We start from the raw sequence: 21,658 nt of genomic DNA, 5'->3' as shown, positions 1-21,658 counted from the left end.
AAGAATATAAATCTCGAGTGTCAAAGCGCCATAGTAAAGAGGTGCATCTTCACACGATGAAAGCATTACTCGAGTGTAGGTGCCAGGTGCATCTTTGTGAAGAGGGAATTCCAAAACTTTGTCACCTGGAAGCTGCCCCTGCACATGCCACACATTAGGTTCTTTGGGTGGTGGAACTACCAGGACTTACACCCAAAGGTCTTTTAGATTCTTTCAGATCAGCAAAGCGGAAAATGCAAGTTCTTGTAGGGGGAGTTTTGGCTTTACTTTCCTAAGGCTTTTGAGACTGGAAAACGACGTTTTAAAAAAGTCTTTTATTAGGAATATTGAGGTGTGGGGAGATAGAGAGAAAGCTATAAACAAGAGGCAGCATTTTCTTACTACATTAATAACACTGTTTGGGAACTGGATAGGCCTCTCTTGCTAGGTGGCAGTAACAGCCAGTCTATGTAGGAGGCAGACCCAAGTCCCTGCAAAGAGGCAGCGTTTTTGAGTCCATGCTTCTCTTGCAAAGTGGAGGCCGCGGAAGCCAAGCTGCAGAATTCTGCAAAGGAGTGTTTGGATCGAGAGCCAGCGGCAGGCAGCCCAGTTGCTTTCCTATGGTACAGGATCGGGGAAAAATGAAACTGGCCCAATTCACATACTATGTGGCTGGTTTCCTCTGCGATGAGGTGACCCTTGAAGCATTTAGGAGAGCTGTGAGCATGCAAACCGGCTCTGAGGCAAGGTGGTCTTCCTTAGGAAACTTGTAGTAGCTCGGAAACAATAAGGAGGGGAAAGGAATCCAGCCTAGGGCCTTTGTTTCTGAATAAACCTTTTAAGTAAAAGAAAATGAGCAGCATACACACACACACAAAACTCCCACAGTACCAAAGAAAGCATGATAACTTAGTATTTATAAATAAATATACATATATATAGCACTTTGAGTGTACAAAGCACTTCATATACATTCTCAATTATCCTTACAACGGTAATGTAAGGTGTTGGGTTATTCCTGTACTGTCAAGGGCTGGTGTTGTGCCAAAGATCTGGGGCTAGTTTGTGAGATTTTGCTTATGGCTATTGAGTCAGGGACTTTTCACCTTGTGCTCTCGGCCACGAAGCTACGCTACCTCCCTTTTCTTGACGCCAACGGGAGGTGGAAGCCAGGGAGGGCTGCAGGCAGAAGCGGGCAAGGTGGTTTCTCAGCAGCTTCCCTTGCAACAAAGAACAGCAAAGCCCCCTTCCTGGAGACCCCACAAACCCCCCGGGCATCGCACCTGCCTGCTCCTATGGGGGGGGGGGGAGTAAAGCGCTGCATTTTCAAACCCCTGCCATAAAAAGAAAGCCAGGCAGCACCACTATCAAAGTAGCTGAGAGGGCAAGCGTTTTTTTGTACACGACGTTGCAGCTGTTTGAAAAAGACCCTCTTGTATCCAAGAGCAACAGTGAGAGACACAGGAAGGGAGTTAAACAGTACCGAGTGGTGGGAGACAAATTGCACTTTAAAAATAGTTACTTCAAAGATACAAAACCAGTTAGCTTTGTGTTATAACCTACCTCCACAAAAAGAAGCCAAAGTGTTTGCGCTCAGGAATGAGCCAGTCGGACTTCCAGCAGTCAAGTGACCCAAGAAGAAAACATGGGATTTTTTTCCTTCCTACAGGCGATCCATATGTTGCAGCAATTTCCCCTCCCTTACTCGGATGTAAAGAACTGTGCAAGATTTAGGGAGGTGTGAGCAGTTTCCCCCACACGGGGTGTGCAGAGCCAAGGGAGCGCAAAATAATAATGATAAAAAAACCTATTTATAAGGGTACCTACTCCGAGTTAAGGGATGCCAAATTCTGCCCTTGATCTGTGTGCTATATTACATATGCAGGGCACATATCGCAGCGTCAGCGGAGTTTGAAAAATAATAATAAAGAACTTATAAGGGTTGGAAGTACCAGGCCTGGGTACTTGCTGAAGCTGCAACAATAACATGGAGCACAATTCCAAAAAGGTTGCTGCCAACAGGGAAAAGCTTAACATCAAAGGGGGTACGGAATGCCATCCCCTAGGAAAACGTCCTACGTGCGCACCTCCAAAATGCACAGGAGTTGCATGTCCATTCACACAAACCACACACCCCGTTCGTTTTAGTGGCACCTGTGCTTGAAGGCTGCCAAAGATCCTTCACTCGCTGCCACAATTCCCGTTAATTATCAACTACCTTCTTCCCCGACAGATCTATTATTTTTAGCCTCTTAGCTGTGTCTGGCTTCCTGGAAAGAAGCCACCCAGGCCCTCCTCCGCCTCCCGCGCTCCCACATGTCCAAATTCACCTGGACAAACACACAGACACGAAGAAGGAATCATGTAGTGGCATAGACAGATGCAGCAGGGGACGTGGGACGCTGGTTGCGAGTCTTTGTACAAAGGGCGGAACCTCAAATGGGCCAGGCGGGTTCTAGGACCTGCAGCAGCCGGCGCCTTTCACCTCCTTCTTGACGTAGTCATGGAGTTTAAAGCGAGGCTCATTGGGCAGCTTCATAGATCTGTGCTTCAGCTCCCTGGAAACAAAATGCAAGCGGTTTGATCAATCTGGTTCCCATGTCTCTTATCACAGCCCTGCAACAAGGCGTTTCTCCTGCTTACCTGTCTCAGGTAAGGACCAGTTTGCCGCCAGCATAGCACCATCACAAATGGTTCTTTTTGAGACACGGCCCGGTCCCATAAACTCACCCCCAGTGCCACGTGCCCTGAGCAAGTTAAAGATGGAAAGTCAAAAAGAAGCAACTTACTTGGCGATAGCTGTGAATGCTAAGTCGACATTCAAACCACTCTTGGCACTGGTCTCCATGAAGGGCACTCCGTATTCCTGCAAAAACGAAGATGGTATTCAGTGTCTGCCTGTTCCCTAAAATTCAGGATTTGTGGGGGGGTTTTGGCGGGGGGGGGGAGGGACGGGAACTCAGGAGAATTGAGCTCCCTTACCTTTCAAAAAATAAATATATTTTATTGTCGGGAGGGCTGGAACAGATAGACACCCAATGCCTGAGGCAAAAATACACCTATACCTGCAATGAATAATGTGGCCGTTTCTAATCCAGATCATTATCTGCGTGAATTTTTAAATCGCATCTTACATTTAGCCACTGCCGGGGGGGGGGGGGGACACTGGGTCAACAGCAAACAAACAAACAACCTTTGTGGTGAGTTCTCCCACCATTTTTTCCATTAAAAAGCCTACATTCCATTTCCTTTAGAAGGAAATCTAGCTCAGAATTCCCCAACAAGGTGCTCTCTGCATGTTTTGGACTACGACTCCTGTCAGCCAGTAATTTTAGTCCAAAACAGCTTGAGGGCACCGATTTTGTAAAGACTTGATATTTTAGTATGTCAGCACCTACACTTTGGAATTCCCTGCCTGTTGATATCAGGCCTTCGCTGAACTCCTTTTGGCGCCTGATATCAACAGGCAGGGAATCATTTTCACAACAACTTTGCAAACATTCTGGTTTAGATAAGCCTACCTAGATGTCTGCAAAGTTGATGTGAAAATAATAATTAACAAGGTTGCAAAAATTAGGCTCTCTTGAAGCAGACTTTCAGCTCGTTTTAGTGTGGGCAGGTGGTTCCTGTACCTTGGCTAATTTCTCCCCATCTTCTCGTTTCACCACTCGCTCCTGGGTCGAGTCCACCTAGGGGTGGCAAAAAAACACACAAAACAAACCAGCATAAGAGAATAGGAAGAGCCTGGCTGGATCAGGCCAAGGGCCCACCTAGTCTTCCATCCTGCTCTCACAGTGGCCTCCTAGATGCCCCAAAGGGAAACCCAGAAGCAGGACCCAAACACGAGAGCCCTCTTCCCTCCTGTGGTTTCCAACAACTAGTCTTCAGAAGCATTGCTGCCTTCCACTGTGGAGGGATATCATAGCCATTGTGGTTAGTGGCCATCAATGGCCCTCCATGAAATGGTCCAATCTTCCAATGCCATCCACATTGGTGGCTGTCACTCTTTGCAGCAGAATTGTGTTCTTTTACTATGTATCTGCAGTGATGCCTAGTGTTCATTGGGACTGGTGAGGCAGAAAGCAAGGAATCCCAACAGTGGCTGGAGCCACAGCCAGTGACAGGTACAGTCACCTGCTGTCTGGTTGTAAGAAAGATGGCGGACAGGTAAGAGGGCAGGCTGAGGTTGGGCTCCACTGCCTAGCTGGTTTGCCGCTGCTGCCCCTTCCCATGTGCATGGGCAGGGTCAACCCTGAGGTACCTGCCTCTGCATCAACACCCTCTTCCCAGCAAATGGCTTCCATTGCCGTGGAGCGCCTGGCTCTGTATTGTTCTGCCAGGAACTAGCTTGGCTTACCTTGTTTCCCAGCAACATCAGGACCACGTCTTGCTTTGCGTATTCATGGATTTCTGTCAGCCAAGCCTGGCAAAGCAAAGGAAAAACAACAAGGTCAGAGGAGCTAAAAGCTAGAAACCAAGGAGAATAGCCAGCTGCTGTGGAGACCTCAAGCCGCCTCTGGAAGCAGCTGGCTGGGGCTGATGGAGAGAAGTAGTTCAAAACAGCCAGGCTGAAATGCTGCTCTCAGAGAGGCTAATTCAACATAGTAGAGTGGTTAGGGGCCGAGTTAAAAAAGACAAGTTGGAGACAACTTGGTTTATGTTTATTACTTTTATGCCAACAAGTCAACTTCCTCTATAAAACTTCCAGTGACGCACGTACACGTTTTAAGAGTATTATAACACAATGTACATTTGTAATTGCCTCACATAAATGACAGATGGTACTTTTTATTCAGTTTGGGTTTGGGTTAAACACGGTTGTCATGTGCTTATTGAAAATCAAAAATATTAGAACCCGAATTGATAGATTCCAGTTATAAGAAACAGAGCCGGATTTAGGTTTGATGAAGCCCTAAGCAACTGAAGGTAATGGGGCCCTTTATATGTCCAGCTGTCCTTTGTCAACAACAAATTGTCACTGTTTTTGGTGTTGAATATATGCTATATGGTAATTTATGGACCTAATAGGTATCTAAAGCCATTTGCACATAATATATATATATTTATCTAAGTAATTGTTTTTTATCTTATATTTTTGAAATGTACATCCAGTTTTTTGTTTTAATTTTTTTGGGCCCCCAAGAGAGTGGGGCCCTAAGCTATAGCTTGTTTAGCTTATACGTAAATCCAGCACTGATAAGAAAAGAGGTTCTACCTAAACATCAGGAAGAACTCTCTGGCAGTATGAGTTGTGGACATAGGAATGGACCATCTCACAAAGTTGTGGATTCTCCTTTGTTGAGCTTTTTCGATAGAGGTTGGATGGCTATATGCCAGTGAAACTTTAGCTGTGATTCCTGCAGTGCATGGGGTTGGACTAGATAACCCTTGAGGTCTCTTCCAATGCTACAATTCTATGATTCTAGGAACTAGGAGCTGCTTTGTCATCTCAGATACTTCCCCAGATGCCATTTCCTAAAACTTCTTCAGAAGGTCACAGCCCCACCACAGGTGGAGGAAGGTCCCAGCTCTACCACAGCCCCTCCAGCAAAGGGGTGAAATGCCATTAAGGATTACGATGTAACTTTAGAGGGGTCTGGTGCCAGCAAAATGAGACTTTTAAATGCCGCTACCTGAATTTCAGCCAGTGAAGCTAGACCGCTTCCGATATGATGCCACAAAAACATCATCACAACATTCAACACCTGAGGAAGCCATTCCAATCTAAGTAAAACTTGCGGCCCCATAGTGAGACTCAGAATCTAAATGGACCCTTTCTGGGGAGGGAGCTGTGTGGGCTGCGCATGTATTACAATGTCATGAGCCATTAGCCAAACCATTTCTCCAGCCCCTGGCTTCAGAGGCTGGAATTAATGTTTTGCTCCCATGCAACTTGGCAGTGGCAGAGGGAGGGAGGAAGCAAATGACAGAAAAGAGAAAAGAACAGTTAATGCCTCTCCTCCAGCACTCTTCTGGGTTCACTTGCTTTACATCCAGGCCTCCTCCTCCTCCTCCTTCGTGTCCAGCATGCCAGCCTCCTCTCAGGGCAGAAGCAGCATGGCATGTTGAAATGAGACTGCCAAGCCTGGCCCTTTAAGAAAAACATTTCATGCTCCTCTTTCTTCAAGCCTGGCACAGCTCTGCTTGAACCTCTCTCTCTCTCTCTCTCTCTCTCTCTCTCTCTCTTTCTTGTTTGTAAGAAGCGTTGGGAGCTGGGGCAGACCAGCCTGTTCAGAACATGAGCCGCATACTTAAGGATCCCACACTTCAAACTGCTGGTGAGCCACAAGCACAGAGAGGAGCCCAAGGCAAGCAACCAATATTAGCCCTACTCAGAGTAGAATCATTGAAATCAATGGGGTGGCTAACTTGGTTCCATTAATTTCAGTCTCCTCCACATAGAACTTTGTTGGATACAACCCTCAGCCTCCAATTTCTAAGCTATAACAAGAGGCCTACCATACAGGGTTGTTATGGGGATCTGCTGAGCGCTTTGAACACTTAGGAAAAGAGCTCTGCAAATGTCACAGATTGTAGAGTTGGAAGGGATCCCAAGGATTATCTCGTCCAACCCCTGCAATGCAGGAATCACGGCTAAAGAACCCCTGACAGGTGTCCACCCAACCAGTGGCGTAGCGTGGGGGGTGCAGGGGGGCCCGGCCGCACCGGGCGCAACATCTGGGGGTTAGGGTTAGGGGGCGCAAATCCACGGGTTAGAGGGCACAAATTACTTGCCTTGCCCCGGGTGCTGACAACCCACGCTACGCCACTGCACCCAACCTCTGTTGAAAAACCTCCAGTGAAGGAGAGGTCACCCCCTTTGAGGAATTCCATTCCACTGTTGAACTACTTTTACCATCAGAAAACCATCTTCCTAAGGTTTAGACGGAACCTCCTTCCTTGTAACTTGAATCCATTGTTTCGGGTCCTACCCTCCAGGGCAGGAGAAAACAAGCTTGCTCCATCTTCCATGTGACAGCCCCAGAGATATTTGAAGACGGCTCTTATATCACCTCTCAGTTTTCTTTTAACTAGGCTAAACATCTCCAGCTCCTTCAACCGTTCCTCATAAGGCTTGGTCCCTTTATCCTCTCTTGACACCCTCCTCTGCACACCTCAGAATCATAGAATTGTCGAGTTGGAAGGGGGTCCCAAGGGTTATCTAGCCCAACCCCCCTGTGGTGCAGGAATCTCAGCTAAAGCATCCATGGCAGAGAAGCCACCCAGCTTGTCAATATCCTCCTTCAACTGTGGTGCCCTTGCAATGTCCAGACTGGACAGCATTCTGCTCACACAAGGTCTGATCCCCTCAGTGGAATCAACGGACATAGGTAACATAAGAATCACAGACCACGCCCCAGTAGAAGTTACCCTTAGAATAGGAGAGGGAACACAAACCACCCCATCGTGGTCCTTCAGTCCCATCCTAACCACAAAGAAACAAATTAGAGAAAGTCTCACAAAAACTCCCCAGAACTACGTCAAGGAAAATGATGTAGACAATATAGCAAACCCCCTTCTATGGGGCGCAATGAAAGCGGCCACCAGAGGAGCTTGCATAAAAGAGAAAACATCCCTTAAAAACCAAACCACCTCAAAGGTTAGCAAAATAGAACAAGACATCACAGCTCTCACATCGCACTACAAACAAACAGGATCTAAAAAACTACTTAAACTTCTGGAACAAAAGAGAGAAGGAGACTAGGCTTCCTAGAAATCAGCTGTGGTGCCCTTGGTCTTTGGTCTCAGTGCTGCGATGTGAGGTTGTTTCCCTACCACCTCTCAGCTCCCGACACACATGCACCCCCCCCCCCAAGATCAAGAGTGGGGGGGACTTATCCTGCCACCTGCCTTGCCAGCCTCTAGCCTGATACCGTGCCACAACACAGTAGTAAAAGAAAACCCGCAAACTTATTAGTATGGACGGCCAGCGGCAAGCTTGATGCTTCATCCAGACAGCCGTTCCAGCAGGGCAAGAACTCGTTTGGCATTTCCCACCAGCCCTTTTTTAAAAATTCGGAACAGATTTAATCAGGGGGAGTCCGGCCGAATTCTTGACAGGGTGTCTGATGGAGCGGCAGGGGGCTGTTGGAAGCTGAGAGGACCACACCTGCTCACCTCACGGAGCTGCTGCTTCATCACTCAAATCCCCCCTCCACCGGTTTTATTCCACATTAAATCCGTCTAGCATAGAGACAAGCAACAGGGCAGAAGTCTACGGCCAAACTCAGCCCCCCCAAAGCATCATCTGGCCCAAGGACCCCCTTCCTCTCCATGCAAACTATCGTTCATTTTTATTCATTATTACATTTACCTCTCACCTTTCCTTCAAGGAACTCAAGGTGATATAAATGGTTCTCTCACACACCCTTATTTTTTAAAGACATTTTGATAGCTCCGTTGGAGCTGGGTGCTGATAATGCCAAAGTTGCAGGTTTGATCCCCATATGGGGCAGTTGCATATTCCTCGGGGTCCCTTCCAACTCTACAATTCTATGATTTTATGAAATGGCTCTCACACAAACCCTCATTTTTTTTTAAAAAAAAAGGGCATTGGGTGTTTATTGGTATTTTTTAAAAACCCATCTTTCAAAAATAGTAATTGCATTGCTTTCAAACCTTTTGTTTGTTTGTTTGTTATTTTTAACTGTATGATTTCCAATTGCCTTGAGATTTCTACGACTTCTCTGAAAGGCGTTTCATCATTTAACACAACACTGGGAACAATTCAGAGGTGGCTGCTGAAAATGTTTCCATTCTGCCAAGCCTATGCAAGCAATCAAGAACACATCCCTCCACAGTGGTTAATTGATGTCTATTTCTTTACGTTTTAATGTTTTTATTGTTGTAAACCACTTTAGTTTCCTTTTTATGGTACATATACAGACACTTCTTAGAAAACAAATAATATAAATATTTTGGACAAATATCCAAAACAACCGTGAGGTTGTTTAAGCTGAGCTGCAGTGCCTGGTCCAAGGTCACCCGGTGAGCTTCATGCCCAAGGGGGTATTTGAACCCTGCTCCTACATCCTAGGTCCAACACACTAACCACTAGGCCACACTGGCTCTCAATTGATGCCTATTCACATCAAAGATGAAACTAAACCCCTCTCTCTCTCTGATGAGAGTTGCAGGCGAAAACATTGAGAGGGCGCCTGGTTGAGAGAGGCTGCTCAGGAAGGAGGCTGGAGTATTTTAAGAGGATAGAAGAAGTTTTAATACTGTACTTTCAAAGCTGGATTGGGGGGGGGGAACGTATCAGTACAGTGTGTTTTCTGACCAGCATGCAATGGCTGCATTTCGGCACACGGTGGTGCCAGAGAGACACATCCGCGCTTGCAAACAAATAATTTGTATTTGCAACATGTCTCCTAACAAGCAGTCACGGTTGCTGCAGCTGAGAGATGTTGTTGATATGTCACCATTCTCTACTTTTATTTTTAAAACACCCACTCTGGGAAGGGCGCTTTACTTCAGTAGCATTCCCAAGAGCAAAGAGTTCAGGTGCAAGAGTCCATACCAAGTAGCTGGCTCACATTTTCTCCTCTCTCTCTCTCTTTCTCTCTTTCTCTCTCTGTGTGTGTAGGCTGGAGGCATGTGTAAATATTGCTCGATGCAGAGATTCACAGCTGCTTCGGAAATGCCAGGATGGTGCCCATAAGCAAGCTCCATCAGTAAGAGCATAAGAATTGCTCTGCAGCTGGATCAGGCCAATGGCCCATCTAGTCGAGCATCCTGTTTCCACAGTGGCCAACCAGTTGCCCCAGGGGGGATCTCACAAGCAGCACATCAGAACTCTCCTTCCCTGCGATTCCCAGCGACTAGTCTCCAGGGGCATAATTCCTATGGCAGTGGAAATGCAGACCCTCCAAGCACCCCTATTTTCCAGGGACAGTCCCAGATTTACAGAAGCAGTCCTGGTTTCTGATTATTATTTTTTAATTTTTATTCATACTTTTTTCTAATTTATACATTTCATTAATTTTACAATCATTTTAAAATTTCAAGGTTTGACTTCCCCCCTCTATCTGTGGTTCCTTAAATTTATTTTTTAATATCCTCTGCATATCCAAATTCATTTAATTTGCTCATTTAATTATCTACTTTAAATATATATGCTTATGAAACTGCAGGTTATTACAATGTCCCGGTTTTTTATTTGATCCTGGAATATCCCACTTTCCCCTAGAACGTCCCTATTTTCATGGGAGAAATGTTGGAGGGTATGGAGCTATGCAACCCCTGAGCCAAGAAGCTATGAAGCCCTGTTTGGGGAAGTTTTAAAATGTTTAAAGTTTTGTTATGGTTTATATATGTTGGAAGTTGTCCAGACTGGCTGGTGCAACCCAGTCAGATGGGTGGGGTGTAAAAAATAAAATTAGTATTCTTATTATGGAATAGGATGTTCCTATTTTCATCAGAGAAATGTTGGAGGGTATGGAAGTGGAACATTGCCATTGGGCTTAGTAGCCACTGATAGCTCATTCACACAGATCTCACCACTGGAAACTGCAGCCAGCAAGTGATTTGACATGAGCGAATGAATCGCTCTGTTAGAATGTTGTGCTGTTTCAGTGAATGAATGGCGGATAGAGAGCGGGATGTCAGTGTGTGTAAGAAACAGCCTACTTCATTGCTCCACCCATTTCCCTCCTAGACGTGCTCTCCATTCATCATGTATTAATTTACGTACTGCTTACAGGCCAAAATGGCTTCTAAATCATTTACAGTGGTGCCTTGCAAGACGAAAATAATCCGTTCCGCGAGTCTCTTCGTCTAGCGGTTTTTTCATCTTGCGAAGCAACCCTATTAGCGGATTAGCGCTATTAGCGGTTTAGCGGCTATTAAAGGCTTAGCGGCTTAGCGGCTAAAAGGCTATTAGCGGCTTAGCGGCTTAGAAAAACGGGGGGGGGAGCTGAAAAAATCGCAAGACTCACAAGACATTTTCGTCTTGCGAAGCAAGCCCATAGGGAAATTCGTCTTACGAAGCGCATCGAAAAACGGAAAACCCTTTCATCTAGCGGGTTTTTCATCTTGCGAGGCATTCGTCTTGCGGGGCACCACTGTACAAGTATAAAACCCTCTCACCATCAAAGTACACAATGAAAACCAATTCCATCAAAACATTAAACCACCCACAATTATCTTTTTCATTGAAACACGGCTGTAAAATAACAGTTAAAAGAGCAATTAAAGCAATCAGATCAGGAGGTTCAAGCTCAGGGAAGCAGCTGCATAAACCGGTATTTCTTCAAGAGCCGGTGGAATGCCAATGCTGATGGGCCCTCTCATATTTCGGCGTGGGTGGAATTCCACAACGCTGCTGCCACCAGTGAAAAACCCTGCTTCTATGTTACCATAAGCTGATCATCATGAGGCCACAGCAAAACTAACCTGGTTCCATTTGATGATTTTGAGGCCTGAGCAGGGAGCGGAGAGGAAGAATGTTTTCCATCCTGCGTGCCCAGCACAACCCTATGATGCTGAACCTGGTGGAAGCTGGGGCTGATAACAGACATATAGTCCAAAACATCTAGAAGGCACTGGCTTGGAGAAAGATGCTGCAACCGTTTTGTAAGCGCACCATTCCTGCAGTGCAGCAATTACTTGAAGATGGAAGTTTCCCTGCCTGCAGCCCAGTCATTGTTAATTAATCTCCTAGCTTAAATGGAAGAGGCCTACAGACTTCAGGTGGCAGAGCTCTTAAAACGAGTTAATGTGCTCTCCTCGGGAGTGTGTCATTGTGTTGCTCCCGATGGGGCTATTTCAGTTTTCTCATCTGCTCCAAGTGGAACTGCAAAGGGCCTCGCAGAGTTGCATGCAGGGTTTGTGATTCTCCTGCTCTCATCAGGATGCAATGGACCCTCCTGCTGCTGTGTTTATTAAACAGCCAGATGAACTGCTCCTCCAGAACAAGGATAAGAAAAGCCCGCTGGATCAGGCCAGCCGCCCACTGAGTCCTACTTCCTGCTTTCAGAAGCAGCCAATCAGATGCCTCTGAAAAGTCCACAAGCAGGACCAGAGCATATGAGCATGCAAACCCAATAGGAGCCTGCGGGATCAGGCCAGTGGCCCTTCTAGTCCAACATCCTGTTCTCACGATGGCCAACCAGATGCCCCTGTGCAGGACCTGAGACAAGAGCCCTCTGCTCCAGCAGTTTCCAGCAACTGGCATTCAGAAACATCCTTCCTCCAACAGGGAGGGAGATCAAATATCATCATTAGGTAAAGGTAAGGGAACCCCTGACCATTAGGAGATTAGTGGAGATGTGTCCCATGGGGCAGCCCATCTTGGCTTACAATATGCCCTCAGAAGTCTCTACAACAGGGTAGAGAACCTCAGGGCCCATCATCATCATCATCATCATCATCATTATTCCAGACCTCTAAAATCTCTCCCCAGGCTCCACACCCAAGTGTTTTTGCTTGGCTGGAATATGTTTTGTTTCCTTGCATAAAGAGAGCTATTTGCGAGAGACTGAGTGTGTAGAAACTATTCTCCTCTGCAAAGGTAAGATTCACATGTGTTGCTCTGACAACTTTTTCCTCTGACCATGCCCACCACGGGCATTTGGCCCTCAGAAGCCTGCCCTGAAGGGGATGTGGCCCTCAGGCTGGAAAGGCTGCCTCTAACTCAGCTCTACAAAATACAAGTGTTTCTTGACAGGCAAACTATGGAGAGAAGCTTCCTGAAAACCAGGGAGAGCTTGATAGCGCCCTGTGACTCAGAGTTCCTACTAGCTATTTATTTACTGAATTTATAACCCTGCCCCCTTTTCTCCAAGGAGCTTCGTTTCCCCCTTCCTCATTTCACCCCAAAACAACCTTGGGAGGTAGGTTAGGCTGAGAGGTGGTGACTGGCCCAAGGTCACCCAGGGAGCCTCATTCATGGCCGAGTGGGGATTTGAACCCTGGTTTCCCAGATCCTAGGGCACTGTGGGTTAAACCACAGAGCCTAGGACTTGCCGATCAGAAGGTCGGCGGTTCGAATCCCCAGGACGGGGTGAGCTCCCATTGCTTGTTCCCAGCTCCTGCCAACCTAGCAGTTTGAAAGCACGTCAAAGTGAAAGTAGATAAATAGGTACCGCTCTGGTGGGAAGGTAAACGGTGTTTCCGTGCGCTGCTGTGGTTCGCCAGAAGCGGCTTAGTCATGCTGGCCACATGACCCGGAAGCTGTACCAAGAAAGCGAGATGAGCGCCGCAACCCCCGAGTCGGTCATGACTGGACCAAATGGTCAGGGGTCCCTTTACCTTTTACTTTCCCAGATCCTAGTCCAACACTCTAACCACTACAACACACTGGCTGTTATGTACTGAAGTTCTCATCCTGGGCCAGCAGGGGGATACTGTAGATAGTTATGCAAATAAGGGATCAAAAGTGACGTTCAGTGATTGGATAGTTTTAGAAAGTTGTTACAGTTACAATGGACTGGAGCTCTATATAAGCAGGCTGGCTGAACCCTTCAGTTCAGTTCTGTCCTGGCCTGTGAATAAACAAGAGCTTTTTGAAGAATCGCTGTGTCGTCTGATATGTTCACCCACAACTTAACACTGGCTCTGTAAAAGGACTGTAGTCAACATAGCATAGCTCTGGGAATGTTTGGGTGCATGTAGCTCCAGGGTTTTCTCCCTGTCACTTGGCAGACTGTGGGATGGCCTGGCAAGGTCGTTTTGCTCTTCAGACTCCACTCTCGCTGGCCTGGATGACGCTTTTGTCTTCTGTGCCCTGGAGACGTTCCAACAACACACATTCCTCTTTCTCCTCTTAAAATATGTTCCATCTTTGTGGAAAGGGGGAGGGAAATAAAGTGAGAACAAGCAACAGTTGAGCCAATAATTGCTCCCCATCTTGTAGGATTTTCCATTGGAATTAAATTGCAAATGCTACTAATGCCCCTAATTAAAGTCATTATTACACAGAGGAAATGAGGAGGCAACGCCTGGCAGCCTCTGCTCCTCGCTGTGTAAAGTCATCATGCTTTGCCTGCTGGTTTTTTGCGTGGGAGGAAAAAAAAAGGTTTAATAAAGTTTCCTAATTGCTTGGCCCTGAGGTACACAGTTGATACATCAGAAGCAACCTTCTGCTGCCCGTCTGCTACACGGCACGTGCCAAAATATGCTCGGATTCCACTTCCCAGAGGGAACGGGGCTTCTTTGTTTACTTATTTAATCCAGATTTATACCTTGCCTTCTGCACCGTGCCCGGAAGCTCAGTGAAAACTGCAAAATATACAACCCCAACACAGCAAAAGCAGCATCTAAAAACGGCACCAAGAAGTGCAACATGAGCACGTGAAGAAGAAAGGAGCCTCTGGAGTCAAAACAGTGCCATCAAGCAAAGCAGAAAGACAGAATCAATGCAACAGCCTGAAAGCCTGTCTAAATAATCATCATAGAGAAATAGTTTTTGCTTAGTGGTGCAAGATCATTAAGTAGATAGATGGGCCCTCCCCCAAAAGAGGGTGTTGCAAAGCCTGGGGGCAACCATGGAAAACGCCTCTAATGCAACACACACACACATCTCTGATGTTGGCGGGACACAAGATGCGCTGCAACAGAAGATCAGGAAGGAAAGTAAGGAGGCCAGGGCGGGAGAGTGGAATAGATCAAAGGCAGAACTCAAGAGCATCCGATGAAGCTGAATGAAGATTCAGGGCAGGCAGAAGAAGAGATTTCTTCATGCAGTGCATAGTTAAACCATGGAACTCTCTCCTGCAGGAGACAGCGATGACCACCAACCTAGATGGCTTTAAAAGAGAACTGGACAAATTCATGGAGGAGGGGAAGGCTATGCCCATGGCTATGCTCTGCCTTCATGGTCAGAGGCAGCAATGTTCTTATGCCCATCGCACCAGCTGTGTGAAAGAAAAGGGGGGGGGACCTCTTCCTCCCTGGATTTGCCCCATCCATGTTGGTGGCCATCCCCAACTCTTTGGGGAGCGAGTTCCATAGTTCAAATATGCATTTGTGTGAAGACGTATTTCCTTTTGTCTGTCCTAAATCTCCTATCCTCTTTGATCAAGAATTATGAGAGAAGTAAAACTTCTCCATCCACTTCCTCCACACCCCAAGCATCATCTTGGATGTCTTTATCATGTCTCGCCCTTACTCAATTTTCTTCTAAGATAAAAATCCCCCCCCCCCAAGGTTGCAGCCTGTCATCACAGGGGAGTCTTGATCATTTGGCGTGCCCTTTACTGCCCTCTTTCGAGCTCTACAATATCCCCCCCCATTTTATTTTATTTTTTGAGATGAAGCAACTAGAACTGAACACAGAATCCCAAATGTGGCATCACCATTGTTTGGTAAGACAGCACTACGATATCAGCACTTTTGTTTTCGATCCCTTTCCTAATGATCCCCAGTATGGAATTTGCCTTGGGCAGAAGAACCCATGTCGCTCAATTTAAATGGCTTCAAGGTGGGGTTGACAGCAGAGGAGTGGTGCCTGGGCTCAGAGATCAAGGGATGTCCATGAAGCTTGCCTCCAGTATCAGTCATCCCAAATTTATTACTCAGCCTGGCAAAGCGCTCTTGTTAATTGGATGTATTTGGGGTGGGGAGGTGGGAGATGGAGGAGCCAAGTATCATGGTACTTCCAGCAGAGCTTTTCCTGTGGATGGGGCAATATCATAGAATCACGGAACTGTCGAGTTGGAAGGGGTCCCGAGGGTCATCTAGTCCAACCCCCTGAAATGATGCGGGGCAAGGAGGGGCAAATGAACTTTTCAACACAGCAAAAGTGGTTCCAGGAGATGGTCTGAAGACCCATGAAGCTACTACCTTGCTGAAGGTGGTCTGGGTCTGATCAGTGCCTGTTGCTGTGAGTTAGAATACTGGAAGCTGCCTTATACTGAGGGGAGACCATGAGTCCATCTAGCTTAGTATTACCTACACTGACTGGCAGCAGCACTCTAAGGTTGCAGGCAAGGATCATTCCCACTCCTACCTGGAGATGCCACTGGAGAGTGAACCTGGCACCATCTACATGCAAATCAATGGCTCTACTAATCACCTATGGTTTCTGCCCATAAAAATAAAGCAAGATTCCAGTCCCTGTGGTTCTCAATTAAGGACTGAGTTAAACAGAACACTGGTAACTGCTTTATTTACATTCCCATCTTGGGTAAAAAAAAATGGATTCTTTAAAAAAAGCAACATCTAACTTAATATAAAATGAATACACCGCTTGATTGTTAACAGAACCTCTAAGCAGTTTACAAAAAAAAAAAAGTTAAAAACATTGAAATTTTTAATAAAATGCAAAGTTAAGATCAGGTGGTTTTATAATCAAAATATAATTAAAATAAACATTTAAGCTAAAAACAGATTAATTTCTATACATCTGGATTAGCTTGATTCAACAAAAATGCTTTTAGGAGGTGCTTTAAAGAGTAGAGTAAATATACCTTCCTCGTGTCAACAGGCAGGGAGTTCCAAAGGGTGTTGCCAAACAAAAATACTTATTTTTTTTACAAGTATATTAACTGTCACCTGTCACAATGCCATTCCACAGATTAAAGCAGCCGATCTGACACATATGGGGTAAGGAGATCCTTCAGGTAAACTGGCCCCAAGTTATTGTGGGCTTTATATACCCATGGTTACACCTTGAATTTGGCTGCATAATATATGGGCAACCAGTGCAGATCTCTGAGCAGTGGTCTCATGCTGGCAGGGGAGGGTCTCACTCCTGTCAGCAGTTGTACTGCAGCATTCTGCACTAACTGCAGTTTCTGGATCAAGCACAAGGGAAGTCCCACACTGCAGTAATCCAGCCCTGAAGTAACTGGCACCTGGACTACAGTGCTCAAGCTCCCCTGATCCAGGAATAGCTGAGACTGTCATATCAGGCACAGTGGGCAAAAGGTACTTTTAGCCCCTGAGGCTACCTGGGCCTCCAAGAAGCAGAGTTGAGCCCAGAAGTGCCCCTAGACCAGGGACCAGCAAACATTTTCAGCAGGGGGCCGGTCCACTGTCCCTCAGACCTTGTGGGGGGGCGGACTATATTTTTTTTGGGGGGGGGGAATGAATGAATTCCTATGCCCCACAAATAACCCAGGGATGCATTTTAAATAAAAGGACACATTCTACTCATGTAAAAACATGCTGATTCCCGGACCATGCGTGGGTTGGATTTAGAAGGTGATTGGGCTGGATCTGGCCCCCGGGCCTTAGTTTGCCTACCCATGCCCTAGACTGTGCAATGTACATTTGGTGGAAACTGGGCTCTCTTTTTTTGTTTTCTCCATCTACCGGCATGTAGAAGCAGCACAATGTAGGCTAAAAGGCAGACATGGCAGCATCCTGACTCTCAACACCGCCTGAAGTGTCAGAACAGCTCTGAGGCTGCTAGATAAGGGGGGGGGGGAGTCCACGTTTCAGCCAATTTATCCCGGAAACTCTTTCGAAGCTGTATATCCAGGCACTTAATCTTCATGATATCGGTAGTGTCAGAGATATCCTTGTAGCAGATTAATAAAAGGCAGCTCACCTTCCTTCTTCAGAAAGCAGTAGTCTCAAAACCTCCCCTGTTAGCTTTCCAGGTTTATCGGAATAACATGAAGGCATTAAAAAAAAATACCGTTATCCCAAGTACAGATATAATTCTAGTGGTGATGTGACACTTAACCACAATCCGTTGCCAGAATCCTGGTAAAGCAGCCTTTCTCAACCTGTGGGTCCCCAGATGTTGTTGAACTACAACTCCCATCACCTCCAGCTAGCAAGGCCAGAGCTCAGGGATGATGGGAGTTGTAGTCCAACAACATCTGGGGACCCACAGATTGAGAACCAATTTTAAGAAGAGCCTTCTGGATCAGGCCAATGGCCCATCTAGTCTGGCATCCCACTGCCCAATTGGATGCCCCTGGGAAGCCCACAAGGAGGACTTGAGTACCACAGCACTCTCCCTACTTGGGATTCTCACCGGCATTCAGAGATATTTGGGAGAAGAAAAGGCTTAAGGAGTAAGCCCTACACAAATCTGGAGTGGAGTCCCTAAGCCAGCTGGGATGAAACTTTGTATGCCTGCTTCTGGCAACTCCTGCACCAAAGCTGGTGCCAAACATATTGCTCTGCTTTCCTTTGGACCACATCAGCAAGCCCAAAAGGGGGGTCTTGTCATCTGGGCAGCCCAGGACTTCCAAACACACTACCTGGGCTTGTGCCCCAGGGAGGCCACTTCAGACCAGTATCACTGCATCCCCCGGAAGCACACTCAATGGTCTCTTGAGACAGACAGTTGCCAATCACAACTGGAATTGCTTGTTCGGCTGGACTCCAAGTCCAAATCTGGCATGACTTTTTGAAAGGATTCCTTGATTTAAGAAGAGTTTGGATTTGATATCCCGCTCTATCACTACCTGAAGGAGTCTCAAAGCGGCTAACATTCTCCTTTCCCTTCCTCCCCCACAGCAAACACTCTGTGAGGTGAGTGGGGCTGAGAGACTTCAGAGAAGTGTGACTGGCCCAAGGTCACCCAGCAGCTGCATGTGGAGGAGCGGAGACGCAAACCCGGTTCACCAGATTACGAGTCCACTGCTCTTAACCACTACACCACACTGGCTCTCATTTAAAAGCAGGGAGGGGAAGCCCCCCTTCTTCTAAGCTTTCTTGGGGGGGGGTATCTCCATCTCAGAACAAATGACTACTTGCATGCTATAGGTATAACTTTTGTGATACAAAAACTCCACCAACGTGGTCCAGGGACAAATTTATGCATTAAAAACAAATCAATCAATAACGTATCTCTGGTGTGTTTAGTCAGTGGAACGATGTTTTTCTGAGGGCAAAGCTAGATGGAGCACATAAAAAGAAATCACGGCAGAGTCCTTTGCCAATAGGCTGAGCCCAGCTTGGACAAGCAGCAAAACATACCATCCAACGTTTGCTGGTTCAGTTATCAGCGTTGCATCTGTGCAGAGGCAGGTGCTCCCCTTTTCTCATTTAGTGTTGCATTTGTTCATAGTTAAACTATGGATCTTGCTCCCATAGGAGGCAGCGATTGCCACCAGCAGTGCTTTTTTTCAACATGTGGGTCATGTGGCCAGCACAACTAAGCCGCTTCTGGTGAACCAGAGCAGTGCACGGAAACGCCGTTTACCTTCCCGCTGGAGCGGTACCTATTTATCTATTTGCACTTTGATATGCTTTTGAACTGCTAGGTTGGCAGGAGCAGGGACCGAGTAACAGACGCTCACCCCGTTGCGGGGATTCGAACCACCAACCTTCTGATTGGAAAGTCCTAGGCTTTGTGGTTTAACCCACAGCGCCACCCACATCCCTTCCTCTCAATTAAATAGGAGGACCCCCCCAAAAAGAGGGCAGGAAAAGATGAGAAGGAATAAAACCTCAGGAGCAAAATATTTTGCCACCAACTAAATGATGAGATCCTGACCACACCAGAGCTTGCCCCCGCCCCCCGCAGTCACACGCAAAAGACAAAGGACACCGTTTCAATTTAAACCTGCTGTATCTGAGGGAAAAGGCCCCAGAGGGGAAAGCCAGCCTCCCAGAGATGTAATTTCCTCATCCAAATTCAATACTGTGGCCTTTTAAACTTACTACTGCTATTATAATTGGTATTCTCCCAAGCTCCTTAGTCCTGTGAGCTAAGTAATTCCGCACGTGGCCATTTTTCTCCTAATACTGAAAATATCAGAAGTTGCCTGAGACGATTGGTTTGAACCACTGGAAGATCAGGGCCATCTCCTTTGTAGCCCTCCAAGCGCTCAGACAAAGCGAGGGCTATCAGAGACCAATTTAAACTGCAGCAGCCTTTGTCCAACCCGGTGCTGGAGGTGTAAATAATTACTGGACTTTGAAAAACTGGCATAGAACTCTAGAGCTGGAAGGAAACTCAAGGATCATCTTATCCAAATCCCTGCAATGCCTCACGGGAGATCAAGTTCCTCAGTTTTGTTGAACTGATTAGTTTTAATTGGATTTGGAATCAATGAGTAATTAATTGTTACAGCTTTGAATTTTATTGTGTTACTATCTTCCTTAGTGGGTCTGTTCGGAATAATGCTTTTTATAGGCTAGGGGGCACAGGGGGTGAGTTTATGGGACCAAGGGGACGGTGACCCAATAAAGTTTGGGAAATGCTGCTCCAGGCAGTGTTTAACGGAGAGGTGCAGGAGTTGTGCTGTCTTCTGGAGAAGTCTTCCTTCAGTGAGCAGCTGCAGTTTGGGTCTTTAGGGTAGGAAGAAGGGAGTTGCGGGGGAAGGGGAGGTTCAGTGTCATGGTGGCTGGGAGGATTAACAAGCTGCTCCCTTCCTTGTTCAGCAGCCCACTTTGTCAGGACCAAGCCTTTTGGCATCATGGAACAACCGGAATAGGCACCAGAATTCTTGCAGCCCTGGACATCAGCAACCATTGTCAGGACTTACCTGGATGTTGTCGAAGGAGGCTCTGTTAGTGACGTCATAGAGCAGCAGCAAAGCTGAAGAGGAAGACCAAGGGACAGGGAGAGAAGGCAAGGCACAGGTCAGCCCGCTAGTCAAACACCACAGATTAGAACCACAAAACTGTAGAGCTGGAAAGGGATCAAAGGGCTGTCTAGTGACATCCATGTCCCTGCAATGCATGCCTTGTATTTTACATAGGACAGTACCTTTGGGGTGGGGGACCTTTTGGCCAGGGCTGAATTAGGCCTCTTTTTGAAGCCCCTCAGGACTTTTAAGCCCAGACACCCGCCTGCTCTCCAGCCCACCCCTCTAACCAGTCACATTCCAAACCCGCCTCCCAGTCTAACTGGAATTTGTCCTTACAGTGTAGGAAATGTCATGAAAAATATAGGATGCCACTGAAAAGGAAGGTGCTTTTGAGGAGTGGGAAAATTTGATTCTGTTCAAATAATGGTGGTTTATGGACCCCTGTGGTGCAGGTACAAAGCACACAGACACACACCTCTCTGCCACACAACAAATGCAAAATCTAGCCTGTGGATTTTGTGGTCTCAGCTTCACTGGAGATATTTAAACAGAGGTTGGCTGGCCACCCATCAGGGCTTTTTGAGCTGTGATTGCAGGGGGTTGGACTACTTGACCTTTGGGGGTCCCTGCCAATTCTACGATTCTAGGGTTTGAGCGAGTGCAACCCAGAGCCACCCCAACTCCTCATACCTCCAGGGTCCCCGTGGTGAGAAATTCTCTCTTCCTGCTTCTGCATTTTTTCCTTCTCATCAGCATTTTAATCACTTTCACTTAACGAGCTCCCTTTCCACTTGAGAAACCACTAACTGATTCTCTGAGAGAGCTCTAAATTTTTTACTACTGAAGTTTTAACAACAAGCGTTTGGGAAACAGCTGAGTCCCGGCAGGCCTCCTTCCTGTGGTCTTTAATTCATGGGCAACGCTTTAGTTGGTGAGTGGAAACTGGCCTGGAAGAGGCTTCCACACATACACACCCCTTGCCCTCTGACCCCTCAGCTTTGCAAGACTAGTAGATGGGGTGTTGGGGGGGAGGGGGCGCTCCCATGTCCAGCAGTATCAGCAAAGCAGCTGCAATCAGAAGGGGCCCTGGACACACCCAGGTGGGACTGCTGCAAGGACTTCTGGAGTTGTCTCAATGCCTTCTTGGGTGTCCCATTTTGGCAGAGCTGGTGTCATGGACTGGCTGAATTGCAAAGGAGTGGTGGGAGGCACCAGCAGGGGACCCCCCAGGGGAAGAA

General features: G+C 46.9%; 1 protein-coding gene across 1 annotated transcript in view; it reads right to left on the bottom strand.

Moving 5' to 3' along the window:
• Window positions 1-295: 295 nt before the first annotated feature.
• The window catches only part of RAB26 (RAB26, member RAS oncogene family), a 114,423-nt gene continuing 93,060 nt past the window's right edge, over window positions 296-21,658 (bottom strand). Inside the window, exons 5-9 of the mRNA XM_083474029.1 lie at window positions 20,376-20,428; window positions 4,337-4,402; window positions 3,612-3,668; window positions 2,769-2,845; window positions 296-2,537 (exon numbers count right to left, since the gene is read on the bottom strand). Coding sequence (XP_083330155.1) covers window positions 2,435-2,537; window positions 2,769-2,845; window positions 3,612-3,668; window positions 4,337-4,402; window positions 20,376-20,428 — 356 coding nt within the window. The 3' untranslated portion in view covers window positions 296-2,434. The remainder of the gene's footprint in view (window positions 2,538-2,768; window positions 2,846-3,611; window positions 3,669-4,336; window positions 4,403-20,375; window positions 20,429-21,658) is intronic.

The sequence above is a fragment of the Podarcis liolepis genome (genome assembly GCF_965112155.1).
Source record: "Podarcis liolepis genome assembly, chromosome: 14".
In the NCBI taxonomy this organism is placed as follows: domain Eukaryota; kingdom Metazoa; phylum Chordata; class Lepidosauria; order Squamata; family Lacertidae; genus Podarcis; species Podarcis liolepis.
Note: the sequence above shows the minus strand (reverse complement) of the source record. Positions and strands in the feature narration are given on the sequence as shown.